The sequence below is a fragment of the Gobio gobio genome (assembly GCF_949357685.1).
Source record: "Gobio gobio genome assembly, chromosome: 15".
NCBI classification, from domain to species: Eukaryota; Metazoa; Chordata; class Actinopteri; order Cypriniformes; family Gobionidae; genus Gobio; species Gobio gobio.
Window position 1 is genome coordinate 9,869,271 of NC_137108.1, and position 22,804 is coordinate 9,892,074.

At 39.1% G+C, this 22,804-nt stretch overlaps 1 protein-coding gene across 1 annotated transcript in view; it reads right to left on the minus strand.

The window, feature by feature from the left end:
- adamts16 (ADAM metallopeptidase with thrombospondin type 1 motif, 16) overlaps positions 1-22,804 on the minus strand; it is a 125,109-nt gene that overhangs the window by 67,659 nt on the left and 34,646 nt on the right. The window contains exons 10-13 of the mRNA XM_079837961.1: positions 22,419-22,572; positions 10,302-10,397; positions 4,976-5,124; positions 1,965-2,137 (exon numbers count right to left, since the gene is read on the minus strand). Coding sequence (XP_079694087.1) covers positions 1,965-2,137; positions 4,976-5,124; positions 10,302-10,397; positions 22,419-22,572 — 572 coding nt within the window. The remainder of the gene's footprint in view (positions 1-1,964; positions 2,138-4,975; positions 5,125-10,301; positions 10,398-22,418; positions 22,573-22,804) is intronic.

A 22,804-nucleotide genomic window follows, 5' to 3' on the forward strand; every position in this document is an offset into this window, starting at 1 on the left:
ATAATATGTATGTGGCAGCAATGCGTCACCGTATTAAATAAACACATAGCAAAACGAGTTGTGCGGTGTCCCCAACACTTTTCAAAGTAAAGTTACGCCACTGCATGGCATACATACTGTAATGTAAAATGTTATATTTGATACCATCTGTCTCCCTTCTTCTGATTTTTGCTCAGTCTGATGTTACACCGTCACTGACTATTTCCACTTCCTTCCTTCCACTACTCAATTCTGCTCTATTCAAAAATTGTCCCACTTACCACGACCCCCCCCCCCCCAACACACACACAATCCATAGACATTATGATTTTTATACTGTACAAACTCTATATGAATATGATTAATTGATTAACCATTAAGATCAGTTGGATTAAATAATAGACAAATGTATTAAACTGAACGAGAAGAGATGCAAATCAAAAGTTTGACAATAAGAGCTTTAAGAAAGGCAGATATTGTGAATGAAAATTTTTTAAAGATGAAACACTTATTCTGTGTAGTGAAAAGGATACTTTGTGGATTGTACTAACTAACACAATTAAAAATATGCTGAAATGTTTGAAAAAAGTGCACTTTTGATGATCTGTTGTGATATTAGCATTATGAGTTTTGAAAATGTACACCTTGCTTGTGAAAATAGTACAAAAGCGAATAAAAAACTAGGAAAACATGGATGGAGCCAAATACAGAAAGACCCTTCATGAGAACTTTCTCAGTCACCCAAAGATCTGCATTAAAGGGTTAGTTCACCCAAAAATGAAAATTCTGTCATTAATTACTTACCCTCATGTCGTTCGACACCCGTAAGACCTTCGATCATCTTCAGAACACAAATGAAGATATTTTAGTTGAAATCTGATGGCTCTGAAAGGCCTCCATTGGCACTTTACACTCTCAAGACCCTTAAAAGGTACTAAAGACGTCGTTACAAAGTCCATCTCACTACAGTGGTTCTACAATAACTTTATGGAGTGACAAGAATAGTTTTTGTGCGCAAAAAACCCTAAATAACGACTTATATAGTGATGACGATTTCAAAACACGGCATCATGAAGCTTCGAAGCGTTATGAATCAGTGAGTCGAATCATGATTCGGATCGCGTGTCAAACCGCCAAACTGCTGAAATTTGGCGATCCAAACTGCTGAATCGACTCACTGATTCATAACGCTTCGAAGCTTCATGATGCCGTGTTTTGAAATCGTCATCACTATATAACTCGTTATTTAGGGTTTTTTTGCGCACAAAAACTATACTCGTCACTCCATAAAGTTATTGTAGAACCACTGTAGTGAGATGGACTTTGTAACGACGTCTTTAGTACCTTTTAAGGGTCTTGAGAGTGTACCGTGCATTGTGCCAATGGAGGCCTTTCAGAGCCATCAGATTTCAACTAAAATATCTTCATTTGTGTTCCGAAGATGGACGGAGGTCTTACGGGTGTCGAACGACATGAGGGTAAGTAATTAATGACAGAATTTTCATTTTTGGGTGAACTAACCCTTTAAGTGTCTTATCAGCACAACAATGACCCAAAGCACATGGAAAAACTATGAAATGGCTTGAAATATCTCAGATCTGTGGTAGAATATGAACCAACTTTCTTCATCTCAAGATACATTGTGCTTAGAGATTCCAGTCGTACCTGTAAGAAGATGCATGACTGTGATCTTTTCTAATGGACCATGTAAGTAATGACTTTAGGGGGTGAAAAAGAATTTTGCTCCAGAGACATTAATGTTCTTTCTGGTGCGTAAATGTGTGGAATTTATTGTGTGGTGGAAGGAAGACACATTTAGTTGTAACAGAAACAAAATGTGAAAAATTCAAGGGGGCGAATATCTGAACATACTTCACTTCATTCTAACTTCATAAATAATGTTTTCATCCAGAGCTGTGTCAAATGCATCAGCTCATTTCTTTTATACATTCCATCAACCAATAAAAATACATGTTTAGACCAACCGTCCACACGTGTGTAGGGTTTCCACTTGTAGTACCATCCGCGGAAGGGCTTGCTGTTGAACTCGGCACACTGAGCAGCTCTGAAGTCCACGACGTTCTGAGGACAGTCAGCAGTGTTACACAGTTTATAAGAGCGAGACGAGCCCTCGCAAAACCGGCCGCCATACATTGGCCTGAGAGAGAAGAAAAGACAGGGAAAAAACAGATCATAAGACAGAACTAGGATGAGACTTCCTGATTTACGTGACAGGCTGTTAGAACTGACAGCAACTTCATCACTCATGGTTGCCAAGTGGCTGTAATGTTTGTTGTAGTAATGAGATGCATTGCCAATAAAATTAACATGTCATTCTACATTGACAAGGAATCAGTTTTCTTGACGCTTAAAATTACATTTCTGCAGAGGGAAGTTTTTGTATATAAAGTGCAGCAGTGCATAAAGCAACATATCACGAACAAGATGAACAATTATCAGTGCAGGAATCAAACCCACTTGCAATGCCAGCAATTTTCCATGCAGCAGTGCTTATTATATTCCTGCTTGTGGGAAATGAAAACTCATGTAGAACTTGTTTCATAAGAGATGGATCAAACGGATCCCACTGTCTCCAGTTCTGTTTCTGAGTTTCATGAAATCTAAGGCTCTGGTGATTGGCTGATACTGTGCTGTGGTTCCATGAGCAAAGATAAGAGAAATTAAAAGCTGGTACGTCTTAAGAGTTCTGTGCTTGCCATGAGAACAGATAGATAACTCCACTATTATAGAGCTCCTTGTTTCAAACCAAGTCTGAAAACACTTTTTTAGTAGCAAAACTTGCCACAAAACTCTAAATAAATAAATGGATAATAATGAAATGGATATGAAATTTGCAACATCTAAAAAATGCTCAAAGAGCCTTCATTTATTTGATCAAAAACACAGTAAAAACAGTAATATTGTTAAACAATATTACAATTAAAAATAGCTTCTATTTGTAATTTATAAATGTTTCCTATTTGAATATAGTTGCAATACATGCAATTTATTCCAGTGCAGGCAAAGCTGAATTTTCAGCATCATTCCTCCAGTCTTCAGTGTCACATTTTTTCCACAGTTCTTTGATGAATAGAATATTCAGAACAGCATTTATGATTTTGTAACATTATAATTGCCTTTATGGTCACTTTTAATACATTTAATGCATCCTTGTTGAATAAACATATTAATTTCTTTAAATTTTGAACAGTAAAGTTGATATTTCATTCATTCCGATAAGATACATCAGACTCATTAGCTATGTTTAGCAGTAGCTAGGTCCCATGGCATGAAAATGTCACTTTATGAGTGTTTTAACATTAATATGAGTTCCCCTAGCCTGTCTATGGTCCCCCAGTGGCTAGAAATGGCGATAGGTGTAAACCAAGCCCTGGGTATCCTGGGTATATCTGCCTTTGAGAAAATTAAAGCTCAGATGGGCCATTCTGGATTCTTCCCTGTATGCCGTCATACAGGGAAAGGTTACCTCCCCTTTCTCTGCTTTGCCCGCCCAGATAATTTGGAGAAAATGGATTCAGCTTATTTTTTTTTACATTTAATTCAGTCGCAATGTCAGCACAGGCTTTACAAAAAGACTTTTACGAAATGGATTCAACAGCACCGCCACAAACAGTGAGTAACAGTGTTCATTAATGCCTGATCTGTGATCAGTGATATCTGATGTGTAGCTAATTATTCAAGTTCACACAGACTTTCTTTCTAAATCGTTTAATACTGTTTATGCATCAGTGAATCAAGCCAGTGACTAAATGATCAACTTCACATTGTTTCTCTTAGTAGTATGAAACAAATATGTTAGTAAAAAGGTGATTAGACTACAGAGAACGCTCTCTTTATAATGTTCAAAGCTGTCAATCACACGTCGCGAGTGTATCTGCACACTTGCCTAAACTGCCATTATAATGAATGACGCTGTTATGCTGCACAACGAAGCTCTTACTGTATTCACATCGATGTCGTGTTTGCTGTTAGTTGTGGTGAAAGCATTTTGTGAGAGAAATAGCGTTGCAATGCCGAGATCACTGCATTCACGCCATCAACAAGACTATCTGTGTACTCAATGCTCATCACTGCAGACTTTCACGTGATGGGAAAATATCTAAAATAATGCTATAATCAACACTTTCACGATTTGTTAATCTCGACAGCTGTAATAGTAAAAAAAACGTAGTAAAAGTATTCAAAATGTAATACACAATTCAAATGCAAAGATGTCAGCCAATCACAACAGTGGGCGTTTATACTGAAGTCTCACAGCAGACATGCTCCTTCAAACAGAGCATTTAAGCCAAAGGGCTAAAATCAGGATAGAAAAATGCAGTTTATTTATAAATTATGTGTTATCTAACCCTAACCCTAACCCTAACCCTAACCCACTGTGTATAATAAATTTCATAGATAATAAATTACTTGAAATAAATGCATTATCTTGCTTTCAGAGGCAGATGCCTGCTGTTTGGGAATGCAGTTGTGTAAGACAGTTCTGGGAGGGAATTATACCGATCAACTTTGATGACAAACTTTGCTCAGGCATTTCAGAACAACCAAAAAAACATTTCAGATGCTGTGCAAAAAGACTGGACCACTGGTTAGTCCAGTTGTGACGTCCAATCGCACAAAGTCACATGATTTTTTTAATGTGAATTGAGGAATTTATTCTGTAATTGTGTTTCCATTGTAATTTATATGCATGTTTTCTTATAAGATTAAAAAAAACGACTTAAACAGTGTATTTTTCTTATGCACATTTTTATAATGTATGCACATCTTTGCATTTCCATCCAGCAGCTCCTTATGCAATATCCCAAAAACATTAGCTACTGTAATTAATTGTGCATTTTGTTTTGTTTAAAATCCTGTTGTGTATGTTTTTCATGCCACAATGTTAAACTTTTCATGAATAAGCCTTAACTGGAGACCCTCTCACTCCACATTGATTGTCTGATACTTCACACGACGGCAGGTCTGAATGTACCTGGGGCTGCTGCAGTGTCTCTCTTTGTAGGTCACTCCACTCTCACATGTTCTTGAGCAGCTGGACCACCCAGACCAGGATGACCACTGACCATTCACTGGTTTAGGACCTTCATCACCTTGCTTTACACACTGACCACGACGGCACCACTGCAAACACACAGTAACACACACATCAGTCTGAGCAATAATGATCTTTAAATTCCATCATCATTTTCTCACACTTATGTTGTTCCAAACATGTGTGTCACGTAGAGTTGCAGAGGAAGATGAAGGAGGTGAGGAAACTTGCTACTTCAAGCTACTTTAACTCAATGGCATAAACAGGGTAATCCAAAAAATTGCAATGGAACAGCCTTCACACATATGGTAAGACAGAGACAAAGAAAACTGACTAAAACCTAAAGAGAAGACAATGAAACTAAACATAATCCTGACATTACACCCCCCTCCTGGAAGACGCATCCTGACGCCGTAACAAGAAACAATATTCAACAGAGGAGGGAGGGAGGGAGCTCTGGAGGTGGGCGCAGAGCTGGCATATGGGACAACCATGGACAAGGGGAGGAGCCAGGGAGTGACCCCAAACCGTTCTATCAGGCTGAGGGCCCATGGTGGAACCAATGTAGGGAGTAGTCATGGTGGAACCTTGGTGTAGGCTCCAGGCGAAATCGACTGACAGCGGCGGAGCCAAGGCAAAGTCGAAAAGACTGGTCGACACCGCAGGACCTGGAGACCAAGGCGGATACATGAGGACGAGCAGCTGAGGTGGAGCCAGAGTACTGATTGACTGAGGCAAAGCCGGTGTGACTGAGGACTGAGGTAGAGCCAGAGAGATGGAGGAGGCCGATGGAGCCGAAGGGGTTGAGAGACAAGGCGCAGCTAAAGGACCGGAAGTTTGTGGTGCAGGCATTGCAACGACTGACCAAAGTGGAGCCAGAGGGACGAGGGAGCCCGGTGGAGGTGTGAGGACGATGATCCCAGATGGAAATGAGGGGGCGAGGAGCAAAGGTGGAGCCAACTGGTCAACGGGCTGAGGTGGGGTTACAGGCTCGGCTGCCCAAGGTGGATCCAGGGGATCCTTGCCAAGGCGGAGATGAAGACTGGAAACCCCAGGGTGGATCAGTGCAGCAGAGTGGAGACTTGGAGCTGGGCAGGACCAGCGGCGACAAAGGATTTTGGAGGCTGGAAGGAACCATTGGGGCCAAGAGGGTTAGGCAATCGACTTGTGAGTTATTAATCCATACGGGACTGACAGCAACAAACACAGTTTACACACAAAACAGAGACAAAGAAAACCCATGACAATGAAACTAAACCTGACAGTATGAACACAAAAGGTGATTTATTAAAGAATAGAATTTCTGCTCTTTTCCATATAATGAACTTACATTTTCAAAATGACAAAACAAGCCCAATAAAACTATCATAAAAAAGGTTCATATGATACACAAAGTATATTTAACAGCATTGTGAGGAATAGTCTGATAATTGACAACAAATATATTAGTTCCTTTTGGTCTATTGACTGCTTTGATATGCATTTGGTAATGCAATATACATCAATCATCTTCACATACTTGTAACAAGAAGCGCTTAACAAGAAAAGAGAATCTTTAAAGTTTGAAAATGAAGAAATGAAGACAACCATACATATTTTTATTTTATTTTACAGTGAAATATTACGATAGTAATATTTCATATTTTGCTTTCATTTAGTATTATCTAGATTTAAATGTAATAATTTTATTAATTCATGCATTCATTGCTTGCTCACTTGCTTGCCATACTGATATATAATCACAATATTTTTTAATAAATCATGCAGCCCTAAGTGAAATATTGTGCATATTGTGAGTCACACATTATGATGGACAGCTCGATGGAGAGATTTGTTTTCTGAAAATTCACCCTCTGTGTTCAACTGACGGAAGTTTTGTAAAGGTCTGGAACAACACGAAGGTGATTAAATTATTGTTTGAATGGCCCAGCTTCACAGATTCATTAGAATTCCCATCAGGGACCATTCCATCTAATTCAACTCTTGTGTGAGAGGTTAAAGACTGAATGAATGATAGTCCCAGTCCAGTGCTCTTCACACCCTCTGTGTAACTGAAACTCATGGGATGGAGCTGATATTTCCTGCAAGCAGATTGTCAGGATTCCTAGTGTAGGCTGTCATCATTAGTGCTGCGTACCGTCACTGGCTCTCACTCAGATGAAACTGTCGTGTTTAATATATCACAAACCGAACACCTCCAAGAGCCTCGAAGAACACATGTGAAAAACATCTCAGACCACCAGCGAACGCCTCCGTATCAGCCAGAGACGACACGCGCTGGAACAAGAGAGTGTGTTTGTAAGAGAAGTGCTCTTGTTCCTGCACCCCAGGATGGGTCTGTAATTACCCTAATGCCCCATACATACTTCAGTAACGTAAGTTAGTGAAGAGACGGCCCAGGAGGTCAGCCCAGGCCCGCATGAGCTCATTAAACCCAATCTGCTGTGAAGGGCCTGAATCAGTGGAAAGGCATCCTAAGGGACGACGAGAGAGGGAGGAGAGCAATGACGAATACTGTATCTAACAGTTAACACTGACTAACATAGCAGCGATCTGTGGTCTGTCTGTTTATTTGTGTGGTTGGTGTATCTGACACTTTTTTGTAGTTTGAACTGCAAAAGTTCCATTGTAAAACCTGATCCACACCACACACGTCTTTAGCTTGAAATTCGATTAAAGCACTTGGATGAGTTTAGAGATGAGCTGAGATGACAGACCGACCGTATAAAAACACATATGCTGATGCAGTGTCAAACAGTCTGTAACTGCATACACATTCATTAATTTGATCTCATTTTTTATTGTGAAAAAGAAGTGCATTTTAGCATACTTTTAAAAAAGAGTACTTATTATGGAAATAATATATTTTCAAAGGATATACTTAAAGGGTTAGTTCACCCAAAAATGAAAATTCTGTCATTAATTACTTACCCTCATGTCGTTCGACACCCGTAAGACCTCCGTTCATCTTCAGAACACAAATGAAGATATTTTAGTTCATTAGCACAATGCACGGTACACTCTCAAGACCCTTAAAAGGTACTAAAGACGTTGTTACAATGTCCATCTCACTACAGTGGTTCTACAATAACTTTATGGAGTGACGAGAATAGTTTTTGTGCGCAAAAAAACCCTAAATAACGACTTATATAGTGATGACGATTTCAAAACACGGCATCATGAAGCTTGGAAGCGTTATGAATCAGTGAGTCGATTCAGCAGTTTGGATCACCAAATTTCAGCAGTTTGGATCGCCAAAGTCACGCGATTTCAGCAGTTTGACACGCGATCCGAATCATGATTCGAATAACGCTTCGAAGCTTCATGATGCCGTGTTTTGAAATCGTCATCACTATATAAGTCGTTATTTAGTGTTTTTTTTGCGCACAAAAACTATTCTCGTCACTCCATATAGTTATTTTAGAACCACTGTAGTGAGATGGACTTTGTAACGACGTCTTTAGTACCTTTTATGGGTCTTGAGAGTGTACCGTGCATTGTGCCAATGGAGGCCTTTCAGAGCCATCAGATTTCAACTAAAATATCTTCATTTGTGTTCCGAAGATGAACGGAGGTCATACGGGTGTCGAACGACATGAGGGTGAGTAATTAATGACAGAATTTTCATTTTTGGGTGAACTAACCCTTTAAGTGCAAACTTAATGTAATGTTTTTGGGCATTGCAATTCTGACTTTTTTTTCTTCTCGCAATTACAAGTTTATATCTCGCAATTCTCATATTTTTTTCTCACAATTCTGACTATAACTCACAATTCTCACTCAATTCTGAGTTTATAGCTTGCAATTGCGAGTTTATATCTCACAATTCTGAGGAAAAAAGTAAAAATTGTGAGATAAAAAGTTGCAATTATCTTTTAAATAGTTTTATTCCATGGCAGATACAAGCTTCCATAGTCAGAATTTTGAGTTTATAACTAACTTTATACCTGACTTATAAATAAATATAAATATAAAGTCAGAATTGTGCGATATAAACTTGCAATTCTTTTCCCCCTCAGAATTGGAAATATCACACAATACACAATTCTGACTTTATAACTCGCAATTCTGACTTTATATCTCACAATTCTGACTTTATATCACACAATTCTGACTTTATTTCTCACAATTCTGACTTTATATCTCACCATTCTGACTTTCTATCTCACAATTCTGACTTTATATCTCACAACTCTAACTTTATATCACACAACTCTGACTTTATATCACACAGTTCTGACTTTATATCACACAATTCTGACAAGCTTCGGAAACAAGCTTCCATATTTCATCCAAAATTTTTTATTCTGTCATCACTTACTCACCCGCAAGTTGTTCCAAACCAAGTTTCTTTCTTCTGTTGATATTTTATTTGACTGTTCTGATATTTTAAAGAATGCCTGTAATCAAACAGTTGACGGTAGCCATTGATTTCCAAAGTAGGAAAAAAAATACTATGGAAGTCATTGGCTACCGTCAACTGTCTGGTTACCAACATTCTTTAAAATATCTTGTGTTGATATTTTATTTTATTTATTGTGTTGAACAGAAGAAAGAAACTTATACAGGTTTGGAACAACTTGAGGGAGAGTAAGTGATGACAATTTTTGGCAGAACTATCCCTTTATTAAAAACATTAACCTTCCCCTCATTAACTCCCCCATGTTCTCTTCATGACGTATGTCTTTGGGACTAAATATCCTGCAAACTGGATGAAATCAAGTTCTGTGCTAAATGTTTTTCTTCTCCCAGAAGCCGTTTCACTCGGATATACACCACAATAGGACAGAAAAGACTATCACAGCTTTCGTTTCAATACATTAAAACACGCTTCTTTTTCACAAGGGTTTCCCCTGCCCTGTCGAATTTAACCTTTTCTAGTACACAGAGTTTTCATATGAAGCTCCTCAGCTTCAGCTCTTGTGAACATCACCGTCACTATTTTGTTTTCGTGACTCTCGGCACAAATTGTTCACTCATTCAACCGCTGGCATTTACGCCAGCCTCTCTCTGCACAGCCTCCCTGGAAACACTCATTTAAGACACTAGACATCTGTTAAAAACCCATCTGAAAGAACGACTAAATGCTTTCTCCCCCGCAGGGATAATGTCACAGGCTAAATAACCAGAGTGGATGTTAATGATTAAACTCTTTCAATGACAAGAAACAGACCATTTGGTTTTTTCTTTTGTGCCACTTGAGCTGTGTAGCTTGATTTCTTTTTAAGGTGAGATGCATCTGAACACTTCTGTGATTGTGACTCACCATCTCTGGACCGCAGACAGAGCCCTCGGCAGCCGGCATGAACTTGGTCTCACATTTTCTTCCGACCCGATGGCACCACAGGGCTTTGCAAATGTCCTGTGTGACACACATCAAACATACGTGTTGATATGAATGCATTAAAGGACCTGTCGTTGTGACAGAAGTCTCAATGATAGTTATACTGAACAAATTAAGGATTATAACACATTACGCAATGGATAGATGTTCTTCACAAGCTGTATGAGTCCAAAAGGCAGTTGCACAGAATAATGACACTGTTTATGATCCATGGATATAATAATGACCTGTCTGGTTTGTTTTAGCTTTAGCGTCACATGCCAACAATCTGTATGAGGGGGATTCTGCAACTAACAGAACTTTTTTAGGTTACACTTTATGTCTATAGACTTTGTTCCACTTTAGACTTTGCGACTTTGTAGCAGCTTTGAAACCACATGTCGACTAACTCTCATTAGAGTATTAGTAGACTTTTTGGTTAGGTTTAGGTTTTGTAGAATAAGTTGACATATACTTGCAAAGTTTTTACTTCCCTTTAACTTCCAATTTACTAACTTACTAATACATTTAAAAAACATCAAATCTTGAAAACTCTACTTCTGTCAGGACCACTATCGTCAAAGATGATTGATTGACTATTAGCATATAGTTTGGATTGGTGGTATGGTTCTGTTCTGGGCAAGAACTCCCTGCACATCCATGCAGCCCAGCATGGATAAGAGCAGGGAGAGCAGCAATAACCCCCCTTAGGGTAAACACAACAGAACCAACATAATGTAGTGCATATATAATTAATGTTGATATTAGGCCTGTCACGATAACAAATTTTGCTGGACGATAAATTGAGACCATTTTCATCTAAAATAATGATAATGGCATAATAATGCAGGTACACATTTTCAAAGATCAATAAACGTGTATTTCTAAAGACTATTTAACACTGAAAATGGAAAGCATTTAAAATATCCACAATAAATGAACAAAACAACCAAAACAAAAAAAGCAATGGACTCTCAGGGCCCGTCCACACGGAGTATCACGCGTATCACTGTATACGTATATATTTTTTATCGTATTTGTTGTTTCGTCCACACGGATCCGGTGTTTTGGGAGACTGAAACCGCTATTTTTTGAAACCGGGTCCTAAAGTGGATAAATCTGAAAACGACACCCTTGCGGTTTCGTGTGTACAGCCAATCCGTATATTTTGTGAAACGGTGATGTCATCACACCACGTCCTGCGCGGGGAAGACTTGAAGGAATACAACTACGGGCACTGGGCATGCGCACATCAATACTGCATTGTTTAATTACTGTATTTGCATTATTGTAAGGGTATGTTTAGGGTTGGGGTAGGTGTATGCGTTAATAAAACACATCTGGTAAGTAGCAAATGTATTTATTGTTATTTTATTGTGAGATTTTACCTCACCTCTGACTGTTGCCGTACCCCTTCTTCTCCATTTTTAGTGTATTTCTGTGGCAGAATTACAGCGCCACATACTGGCCTGTCATGTATACTACATCGTTTTGAGCCGTTTTCATGCTCTCGTGTGTATGCAGATATTTCTTGAAACGAGGAAAAAAAAAGATTGGATAGGGAAAGTTCTGGCTTCGTGTGGACGGGGCCTCAGTCTGTTAACAAAAAAATTTACTTGAATAAACAGCTGGGAAAACTGCAACGGATGATTGTGTTTTAGGTAGTGCTGGGAATCGATTAAAATTTTTTAGAATTAATCGCATTTTTTTCTGTAATTAACCGCGATTAATAAGTTGTTAATATTTTGATATTGTAATCATTTCAGTTACTTTCCAAATTAATGTAGAAACAATTTATTGACAGCATATTTTAAATGTGTTGTATTGTCATGTTTTTATGAATGAAGGCCAGTATCACTGATGTCTCTATGAAACATTAATGACGTTACATTACAGTATAACTGAAAGCTACCAATTTCAACATTTATTAGGCTTTAAAAAAAACAAAAACTTTTAATTTAAGTGAACTTAAAACAAACTTTACATAAACCCATTATAATAAATGTTATTTTTACCTGTGCCTTCGCTGTTAGACATATACAGAAATGTAATAGTTATCAAACACCTTTCTTAACTGCATAAATAATAAATTAAATATAGATGAATCATCATTAAAGCTAAAATTTTCTCTGTTCCCGTTGTTCTTTGATGGACATTAATGACAGGCATCATCAGTGCTCCTGTCGCTTTAAGAACAGCCGCGGATCTCACGCGCTGTCCCGCGCATCTCATTTCCTCACAACTCTTTAAGTTCATTTAAGATGTTATTTAACTAATTTAAGACTCCTATTATGAGAATACAAAAAAATCTCCGTGTTGTTGTTATTGTTTGTTCATGAGCAAAAGAGAACTCGATGTGAGCAGGAGACTGATGCGAGTCTGTCTGCGTTGAGTGTGTGTGTGTGTCAGTCAGAGTGTCCCTCGATTAGCTGACATGAGACGCAAGCCACACAGACAGGACATTGACATATGGCGCATTCTCTTGTTTTGTCACGCTTAGAAGCATTTACATGTATAAGAGCGTGATCATATAATGTAACGCTCGGCAAAAATGGATATAAAAACGGACGCTGGAAATTATCGCGGCCGGAAAAATTATCGAGCTAATTTTTTTTATCGTGCGATTAATCGATTTATTGACTATCGCGACAGGCCTAGTTGATGTTATATGTACAACGTGATTCAGGAATTTAGTTTGATTCAAGGGAAATCAGAATACCAAATCCTGACTGACAAGAGGAGGAGCTGGGGATGGAGGAGGGTAAATGAGCTCTGGAGAAACGCGATAGCTGCTGATAGTACTGAGGAGCTATATATTTATATGCATGCGGTGATAGACATCATATTCCTATAGGTAAACGTGATCAGCTGACAGACAGCTGATGCGAGTTTGACTAACGTGACCTGCCAGAACTGATGCTATACGCTTGATGTTTGCAGTTAATTTGTTATTTATGAGAATTTGTAATGTTTTATAACAAAGTTTGCTGTTCTCAATCCTACTGTTATTGCCATCACACCAGACACTTAGAAAACAATTGAAGATATACTTGGTTATTATCATAGAGATGAGAAGTGACAGGCGAGAACATCTCTGCCAGATGTTGAACAGACCTCTTCAAACAGAAATGTTTTTATTTTACACCCTAATATGTTTATTAAAACTGGGGAGTATTGGAAAATTCACCAGACATTCTTAGGCCCCTGTTTACACCTGGTGTTAAGATGATTTAGTTGATTGGATCACAAGTGAATGACACTAAATACAGGTGTAAACAGAGTCTAAAACGCTTTGAGCTTGTCCACTTTCGACCACTCCAGAGGAAGTAAAAAAAAAACGCATTAGACTGGATTGCTTTCTAACGCCCGTTTCATACATACTCCGTCTGCAGTGCGTATGCGGTGCGTGTTGCGGTGCGTATGCGGTGCAGGAGCAGCACGCGCTGTTGTGCTTTCATACATGCTGTGTTTGCAGCGCGCAACTGATCCGCAGTTGTATACCACAAACACCACATTTATTCATTATTTTTTTTATTTCCAATCCAAAAGTTGTTACTGAACATGGCTTGTCAGAATTGCAATTCTCTTTGTTTACACTTTCATAGATATCACGTTTTATAGTAGTACATTTAAACAACGTTTTATTCAATTCATTACTTTATATTTATATAGGCTACTTTAGATTTAGCTCACGCAAGTGGCAAAACATTTAAATATAACTTATAGCCTATAAACATTTTAAATTAGAAACTTACAATAGGCTATACAAAAACAGCCGACTCGTCTTTTCTTTCGTTTTTAAACCCTTTTAAAAGCAGGTCATAAAGACCTTTGTTTTTCCACCTCCAGGAATGTACGTGCTCTCCTTTATTTCAATTTGTTTGCCTAAATGCCAGGTAAGGTGTCGTTTCCTTGCTTTAACCGAGAAAAAAAAGCCATGTGTTGACTTTAAATTATATGCATCTGTGGTAAAATTACTAGATTTTCGCGTCAGTACATGTTTATTTTAAAGCGAACAATGTGCTGTCACTTTAATTCCGCAGTGCAGCACAGCAAAAAATAGACTCGGTACGGAAACGATCGCCGGACTGCTGCAGATGCACCGCACCTGGAACGGACTGACGGACAGCATCCGCGTGCAGTGTGAAAGCTGTAATCCGTTAATATGGGTACGGAAAAAAATACGTACCGCATACGCGCTGCGAACGGAGTATGTGTGAAACGGGCGTTAGTGTAAACGCTCATGTGGTCGAACAGCCACAAAAGACCGTCTACTCTCCGCCTACTGACCTAATTCATAAACATTACGGGAAGCACGATAGCCAGATGCGATTTAAACTTCGTCAGCTGGAGACCCAAGTTTGGCTTGAAGACGAAAAACGTACCAAGCACAATGTTCTCGCACCATTCCTGGGCCCGTATTCATAAATAATCTTAATGCCAAGAGTAGCTCCTAGTGACAAAATTCTAAGAAAATTCTGAGAAATGTGGGCGTGTACTCTTAAAATTTACTAAAAAATCCTAGTAAAGAAAAAAGTAATTCAGAAAGCATCTTAACCCTTAAAAGAGGTCTTAAGTTCAAATTTGTTAGGAGCATGGACGAGGACTTTGAAGAGACTTAAGAGTTTCTTTAGCAGCGCAGAAAGACGAAGAGGGAGAAGAAATGTGTTGCAGACAATGGGTGACAGTGACTTAATAAGACGCTATAGATTAGATCGTGCAGGGATCATGTTTGTTGCATTAAAATCAACTTTCAAACCACCAGTTAAATAGCAATGCCAGCAATCAGAGTAATTGGAAAGAGTGGAACAATGTTTATAATTCTAAGCCAATCAAATACCTTATAGGAAATTAACAGCATGGTAAATAATAAAATGATTTATATACATTTATATAATGTGTGTGTGTGTGTGTGTGTGTGTGTGTGTGTGTGTGTGTGTGTGTGTGTGTGTGTGTGTGAGTGAGTGAGTGAGTGAGAGAGAGAGAACGGTAAAATAGGACAATTTGCGCTTGTAATTTGCTTAGAATAGACCCTATACTTAAAAGCGCTCCTTTTTTCCCCTTTTTGGACAACCAACCAATCACAGTCTTCAAAAGACTGTGTCATGCGTAGCAACGGGGTCAGCCCCGCCTCTTCACTAAGATAAAAGTTTTTGTATTTTCCTTGCTCAGAGTTGCTCTCAGATCGGTCCTGAATAGCTCTTAAGCTAAGACTCCTATGTAAAAGTTTTTAAGCTAAATTAGGAGTTTTCTGAGAGGACTCTTAGAATCTTTATGAATACGGGCCCTGATTTCTAACACGCACTTACAGCGTTCTGCGAGATCGGCTCTCCGTATGTTCTTCCGTCGTCTCTGGACGCGTTCATATGTAAATTGTGCTAGCTTATTTTGTCAGACTTTTCAGAGGCTTAAGAGGTCAATAAGACACTACACATTAGATCAAAATGACGCCTGTAATTTCAAAGTGAAGGTTTATATAGACTCTATACTTAAAAGCGCTCGTTTCCTTCTTGGACAACCAACCAATCGCAGTCTTCAAATGACTGTGTCATCATACGTAGCGACGGGGTCAGCCCCGCCTCCTCACTAAGATAAAAGTTTTTGTATTTTCCTCGCTCAGAGTTGCAGATCGGTCCTGATTCACTCTTAAGCTAAGACTCCTCCATAGAAGTTTTTAAGGTAAATTAGGAGCTTTCTGAGATGATTCTTAGAAGATTTAAGAATACGGGCCCAGGTGTAAACGGGTGTCTCCCTCATCTACTTGTGATTTGATCAACCAAAAAAGTGTAAACAGGGCCTAAATGTGTTTTACTGTCCCAGATATCTAGATCTTCCTCTCATTCACTTGCTCTCTGAAACAAGAGCAAGAAACGGCTGTCCGTTTTATATGTCCGTATTATTCACATCTGGATTATTGTATCATATTTTGACAATGGGAGCACAGATGGGAGGAATCGAAGGCAGTTTGCCAGAGTGATCACAGAAATCCCAGCACAAGCTCTGCAGCTGTGTATTAAAGCGAGACCTCCTCAAATCCGTCCCCTGTTGTTCCTGCTGAGCTTGAACATCTCAGTCCTATCACAGCTCTGACTGCCAGAGAATATGAAGATGCTAATTCAAGGTGAAAAGCAATGGGAGCTGAGGATGACAGAACAGCTTTGCTTGAAGAGCATCTACAGAACAATATCTATCCTGTTCAGTGACATGAAATGAGCAGGCCCCTCTTTGTGCTTTGTTTTACAGTCCAGTGTAAACTCTTGTTCCATTTCCATTTGATGTTTCAGTTTCTGGGTTAATGGAACACTTTTTTCTTTGTATTTACATTGTGTTTAACACAAAATAAGTTATTTTGAAGAATATCGGTAACCAGACAGTTGATGGTAGCCATTGACTTCCTTAGTAGGTAAAAAAAAAATACTATGGAAGTCAATGCATCACAGTGGGCAGCCATTTGCTGTGGTGCCAGGGGAGCGATTGGGGGTTAGGCGCCTTGCTCAAGGGCACCTCAGTCGTTTCCTGCCGCCATTGAGTATCGCACTGTGACCTTTGGGTTACAAGTCTGACTCTCTAACCATTAGGCAACAACTGCCCTACTAATTACTATTTGGATAACTGCCCTGCTATGAAACTGTTTTGGTAGGAATTAATCAATCATGCGTGAGAAATACACCTGTTAATACAGTAGCTCTATTATGGCAGCTGAAAACTTACATCCATGCCAATTGTTCTGTTGTATCGTTCTAGTTGTACATTTATGGTACATACATTTAGTGAAATCTTTGTGCAAAAAGTAAAATGTGTCTCTTTATCATAGCTTTATTATGCTGCATAATTAATACTGTATAGTCATCATCAATGCCCAGTGCAGCAGACTCTATATCGTCTCATTTCTTTGACTGCATATGTAAAGTTAAGTGAGATCAGGACAATAGGAACAGAGATTCCCACTGGCGTCCCTCCAAAGTATATTTAGCTCAGCCTTTGCTTCACGAGACCGTGCAGGCCTGGAGAGGAGTCTGCCGGAGCTGCACTCTATCAGATTTCTCTACAGGGAGGTCCAATTTTAAATGTATAGACTAGACTACAGTGGAAAAATTATTTTAGCAAATCTTTATTGAGTTCAGACAGCCTGAATTCCTGCATCACAGAAAATGTTACAACTGATTTACAGATTTCAGCAACAGAGAAACAGAGCAAGTGCTCTCCTCTCAGGGTTGAGTATGCAGTGATGTTATGAATAATCGAGCCGTCTGAACCATCCGTGCATTAGACTCCCTGGACTAAAGGATGCAGGTCAAATGTTCACAAAAAAAGCACACAAGTCTCTAAAAATATGGGCCAATGTACTTTGTTAGTATGAAGGAATTTTCCATATTGATAGTTTACAGGTGTTTTACCCCTACTTTGAATTACGCATTGCTTTAGCCCCTATCACACATCCAGTCTTTACTGGTAAATTACCGGTAAATTACTGTAAAAGGGGTCATGAATTGAGAAATCAACTTTTCATTCAGCCTTTGATATATAAAAGTTCATCGTGATATAAGAATATCCTGTAGGTTTCGGAGCTGAAAATCTCCTTGTCAGTCGATGTAAAGCATTTATAGACACCAGGTCCAGCAAATGCTCGATCTCAGAATGTGCCAGGCTGCGACGTCTGAGTGTAGTGAAACACGGCCTCAACAGAAGAAGAAGAATGCCTGATTCTGTAGCACCGCCCACCGATTATAGGCCTACGTGGAGCTAAACCGGATCGAACTTCCAAGCATTAAAAATGCTGCATAAACTTCATTTGGATTCCAATATTATGAATGCATGGATTAACTTTATTTTTAATGAATATCCAGCTCACGTGGGGAAGACATTGCGCATTTGTTCCTTCATTTCACCACGGATTCGTTTGTAAACAAGAGACTGGATTTGCAGACAGGATGAGATTGCATGAATGAGTAAAGCAACATACTAATGTGAGTAATTTTATTTATTTTTTTAAATGTGACTATTGCATTGTTACAGATCGTTTGATATCTATTGATTATGTGTACATGTCTAACTGAACATAACTTAGCACACTGTCACATGCTGAAATATCCTTTATATGAGGTGTTGTTGGTTCATTGTGATGCGATTCGTGATCAGACTTGGGCCAGGGCTCGCAAAGCCCAACATCCCGGGCTATGTGTTTTCCAGACGGGCTACCAAAACGCATCACCGGCCTGGCGACGGGCTTAAATAGTGAAATAACATTCCTTTCTTGTTGTGCGTTGTTCACTATCTTGATATTTGAAGGACAAATACAATCGTGGAAGTTTTGATCATACTTTGATTTGTCTGACTATTGTGAGGCTTGTGCGTGTGTGAGTGTGTGTTAGTGATGCACGGTTTGCGGTTATATCCACCGATCGGACGGGCCAATTAATAAAAAAATAACATTCCAATTAAGTGTGGGTGGATGAGAGATAAATCATTGTGTTTGTTTGATAAAGACATTTTGCAAGCCCTGTGGGACGAATCATTCTGGTTGCCGTTTCCCACACGCTTTCAAAACAATTCCTCACGTGTACTCACGAGGGAGTCGAAGCTCATTGTAATATGCAAAACTTATCAAATCATAGCAGTGGGCGTTTACTTCCAAGTCTTCAGTGCGGCACGCCCATAAAAACAGAGTGTTCCAGGAGAGAGGCTCAAAACCAGGGTAGAAAATAGCCTATTTCATTATGATGTTTTTGAATGTAAAAACCACATTAGTTATAGGTCATAAGTTGACCTCAGAAAACAGTATAAAAAAATGACAAAAGCCAGTTCATGACCCCTTTAAGAGATTAAGGGCCAGATTTACCAAACAGGGCAAAACCAACAAAGCTAAATACGAGTGTAAAGTTCTGCGTGTGATCTATTGACGAAGCGTAAATTAAAGAACACGGATAATCTCCATAATGACCAACACTATTTAATAAGAGCAGCGCAAATAGCGTCTGGTTTAAGGCATGCTTTTTGTGGCGCTAAATAATGACAACACAAATCATGTCAGGTCTTTTTCCGAGTTTTATGTGATGTTGAAACCAACAAAATCAACATAAGAAACAAATATAAAATTTTTGTAAACTTTTTAGCCATGGTACATTCTAAATCATGAACTGTGGAGCTTGCTGAACAGGCTTCTTGCCCATGCATGTGTGCTTTCGGGGTCGTATCCTAAAAAAAAAAATTATTATATAGAAAATGGGGCACATGTGTGCTGTGGTGCATTGTGACAGATCTCTCCAGGCCCCAGTGAAGTGACCACAAGCTCTAGTTTCTGTCTCAGGTGAGGCATTACTCTCAATCACACTGTCACGCTTGATCCCTGCTCTCCTAGTGAACCTGGACCAGCTTCCTATTTCCAAATGATGACCTTAAACTCCATGATAAGAACCACACAAATTGATTCTTATCAGTTTGAAACAACTTTAACCGTAACGTAGCTCAGGCTGGATCAAATATATCAGTCTCATGGTCCCGCTGAGAAGACCTGTGAAGCTGCATACCTTACCAGACAAAAATGTGGGATCAGTTTTTTTTTTTTTTAAGAAATGTATACTTTTATTCATCAAGGATGCATTAAATTGATCAAAAGTGGCAGTAAAGGGACTTATAATGTCGAAAAATATGTATATTTCAACATTATAAATAATATAATATATAAATATAAATACTGTTCTTTCAAACTTTAGGGGTAGAACAAAAGTAGGGGAGAGCAGGGCACAACCTAATGCTTTTTGACTTTCTCAGTTTGTGTAAATCCACTTGGGGTTATGAGTATTTATTTTTTGTGATATCTTCCAAAGATTTTTTAAATTTTGGCACAAAATAATTTTTTTCTCTAAATAATGTTGATATGACAAATAGTAAATACACTAAGTTTCGTCATCCTGGCATGTGTGAAAAGTGTTAAACCATGTGTGTTACAACTAACCCCGCGTTAAGGTTGTGCCCGCTCTCCCCTACCACCTCGGTTGAGGTTCCAAGCGAGCTGTAGCGATAGTAAAATGTGATGTGTAAACAATGCAGATCACTGATTGGTCAGAGAGAATTATCACTAATGTCATTGGATTTGCGACACGAGACACTAAAACCACTAGATTTAAATAATCAGCAACAGCTACCGCAGTATCATTTGTACGCACAACTTTTTTAAACGACTTGCTTTAAACTACCATCGCACGCAACTTTAAAAAAAGAAATGGCTGTATTCGTGGTCAGTAAATGAGGTGGAGGCGCAACTATACCGATCAGCCTATAATCACTTTGAAGTGGTATTAAACTGCAGTGGAAAAGCAAACCGAGCCAAAGTAAAGCGAACCGAGTCAAGAAAAGTGGCTTGGACTCACACTAGGCAATCTGAACCGTGCCCGGGCACGTTTGACCCCCAAAGTCTGGTTTGGTTGACTAGTGTGAGTGCTCCGTACTGTGCCCTGGCACGGTTCGTTTAGCCAGTCCTGGCCCGCTTGGAAGATGGGCCAGAGCACAGTTTGGTTGGGCTCGGGCATGGTATGCATGTAGTGTGAGCGCTAACCACGCCGGAGCACAGAACAGCTGTGCACTACTGTCATCATCATGACAGCAAACACCAAACAATTACTACTTGAATACACTGTTCAATTAAATCAAGTATATTCAGGTTTATAACTGTCCTGGTTCTTACCTTATTGATGAACATGAATTGTAGCATCCAATTTAAAAGTCATAACTAATGGTGCGTTCACAACGGATGCGAATGACGCAAATAAATTGCGTTATTTGCGCGTAGTTGGACGCTTGAACATTTTGAGTTTACTCGCTTCATTCGCTCGTGAAATTCACTTCACAACAGACGCAAATTTGCGTCATGGAAGGGTCTTCTGCCAGGCAGTTCGTCTCGTTGAGATATGGCTGACATGGGCTGTGTTCACACTTGACATCTTTTTTGTAAAAATACTACTGTTAATGTGTGACAAAACATAGTTTTAAGACTTTTTCAGGCGATAATGTAGTTGTTTAAAGCTCAAATCTGTGGTTTATTTTATAAAAAACAGTGCCTATTTGAACACTTTATCTGGCGTTTTCGGAGTTGTGAGATCCAGGCGATCAGCGGCTCTCCGCGCTCGTTAACCCCGGCGAGAGCAGCCTTTCCTCGGCTAGTCCTTCGCACATTTGCCGCTGGCTCTGATGTCTCTGTGGTGTCTCGAGCTATAATTCGTCTTGTGTATATGTAATGGGCGATCTTTGGTCTCATGGATCTATAATTTGTTCCCTGGCAAATCGTTTAGGCTGAGGGCAAAGTGAAGTTTCATTACTTTTTTATTTTTAGGCTATTTAACTTTACGTTACCGTTGTAGCCTACTAGCACTGACTTTGAATGTTTGACTGAATTGTTTGCTTTATTTCATAGATTCTTATACCTTTTACTTATACTTTTGTATTATTGATCATACATACAGTAAACTTGCATTTAACAAAAAGAGACTGGGTTGTGTTTCATGTCATTTAATTTTATTACAGTGATAATCATATGCACACTTGTCTGAACCAGATATTAATATATAATTAATGTAAACCATATGATTTTGTCCTCGTTGTTGTCACTACTAGAGCAAGCTCCTGATTGGTTAACATGGCGCGAATATCCACCAAAGTTCAGATTTTTCAATTCGCGCCATTCGCGCCGCCTCATTCGCGCAAATCGCGCCGCAGAATGTCTATTCGCGTCTTTGGATTGACTTAACATGTAAATCACTCACGCGAAATGCTTCATTCGCATCCGGTGTGAACGCACCATGCACAAAGTAAAATGCATATGCTGGGCAATTTCATACATATTTTATCATTCATATGTAGTAGTTTTGTAGTGTAAACTTTCACCTCATTAACAGGTTAAATGAGCAGCTAATCTTGAACAGTATTTACACAAAATTTGTGCCATTCATGTGCACTCAACTCAGAAATATGATATTTCTGACATGACCAAAACAAACTGTAATTTTTTTACAGAAGGGATTTAATCTTTAAAACAATATGAAATATTGATATTAATGGCCTTGCCTTCTTGAAGTCCAGAGTGCACAGTTTAGCTTTCTCTCCAAACTGCCACTTGCACTGCGTGTCGGCGTCGTACAGCTCTCCAGGAAGTTTCTCTGGGTACTTGTACTCCTGTATGGCGCTGGGCTCGTCAGACAGACAGGTGGCCTGGGCGGTACTGAGACAGAAACACGACTGTAAAACAGCTTGACTCTGGTACAGTAGAGCTGGACACCATGACAACATAACAGTAGTTCCCTAGGCTACATTTAGAGATTACTCTTTTCAACACATTCTCTGACTTTATCATGACGTATGTTATTCAATGCTGCCGTTATTATACAGGCCGACAGAGAGGCTCCGTGGGTAAATGATATCAAGGATCATGAGAAAGTATTTGACATTGTTTA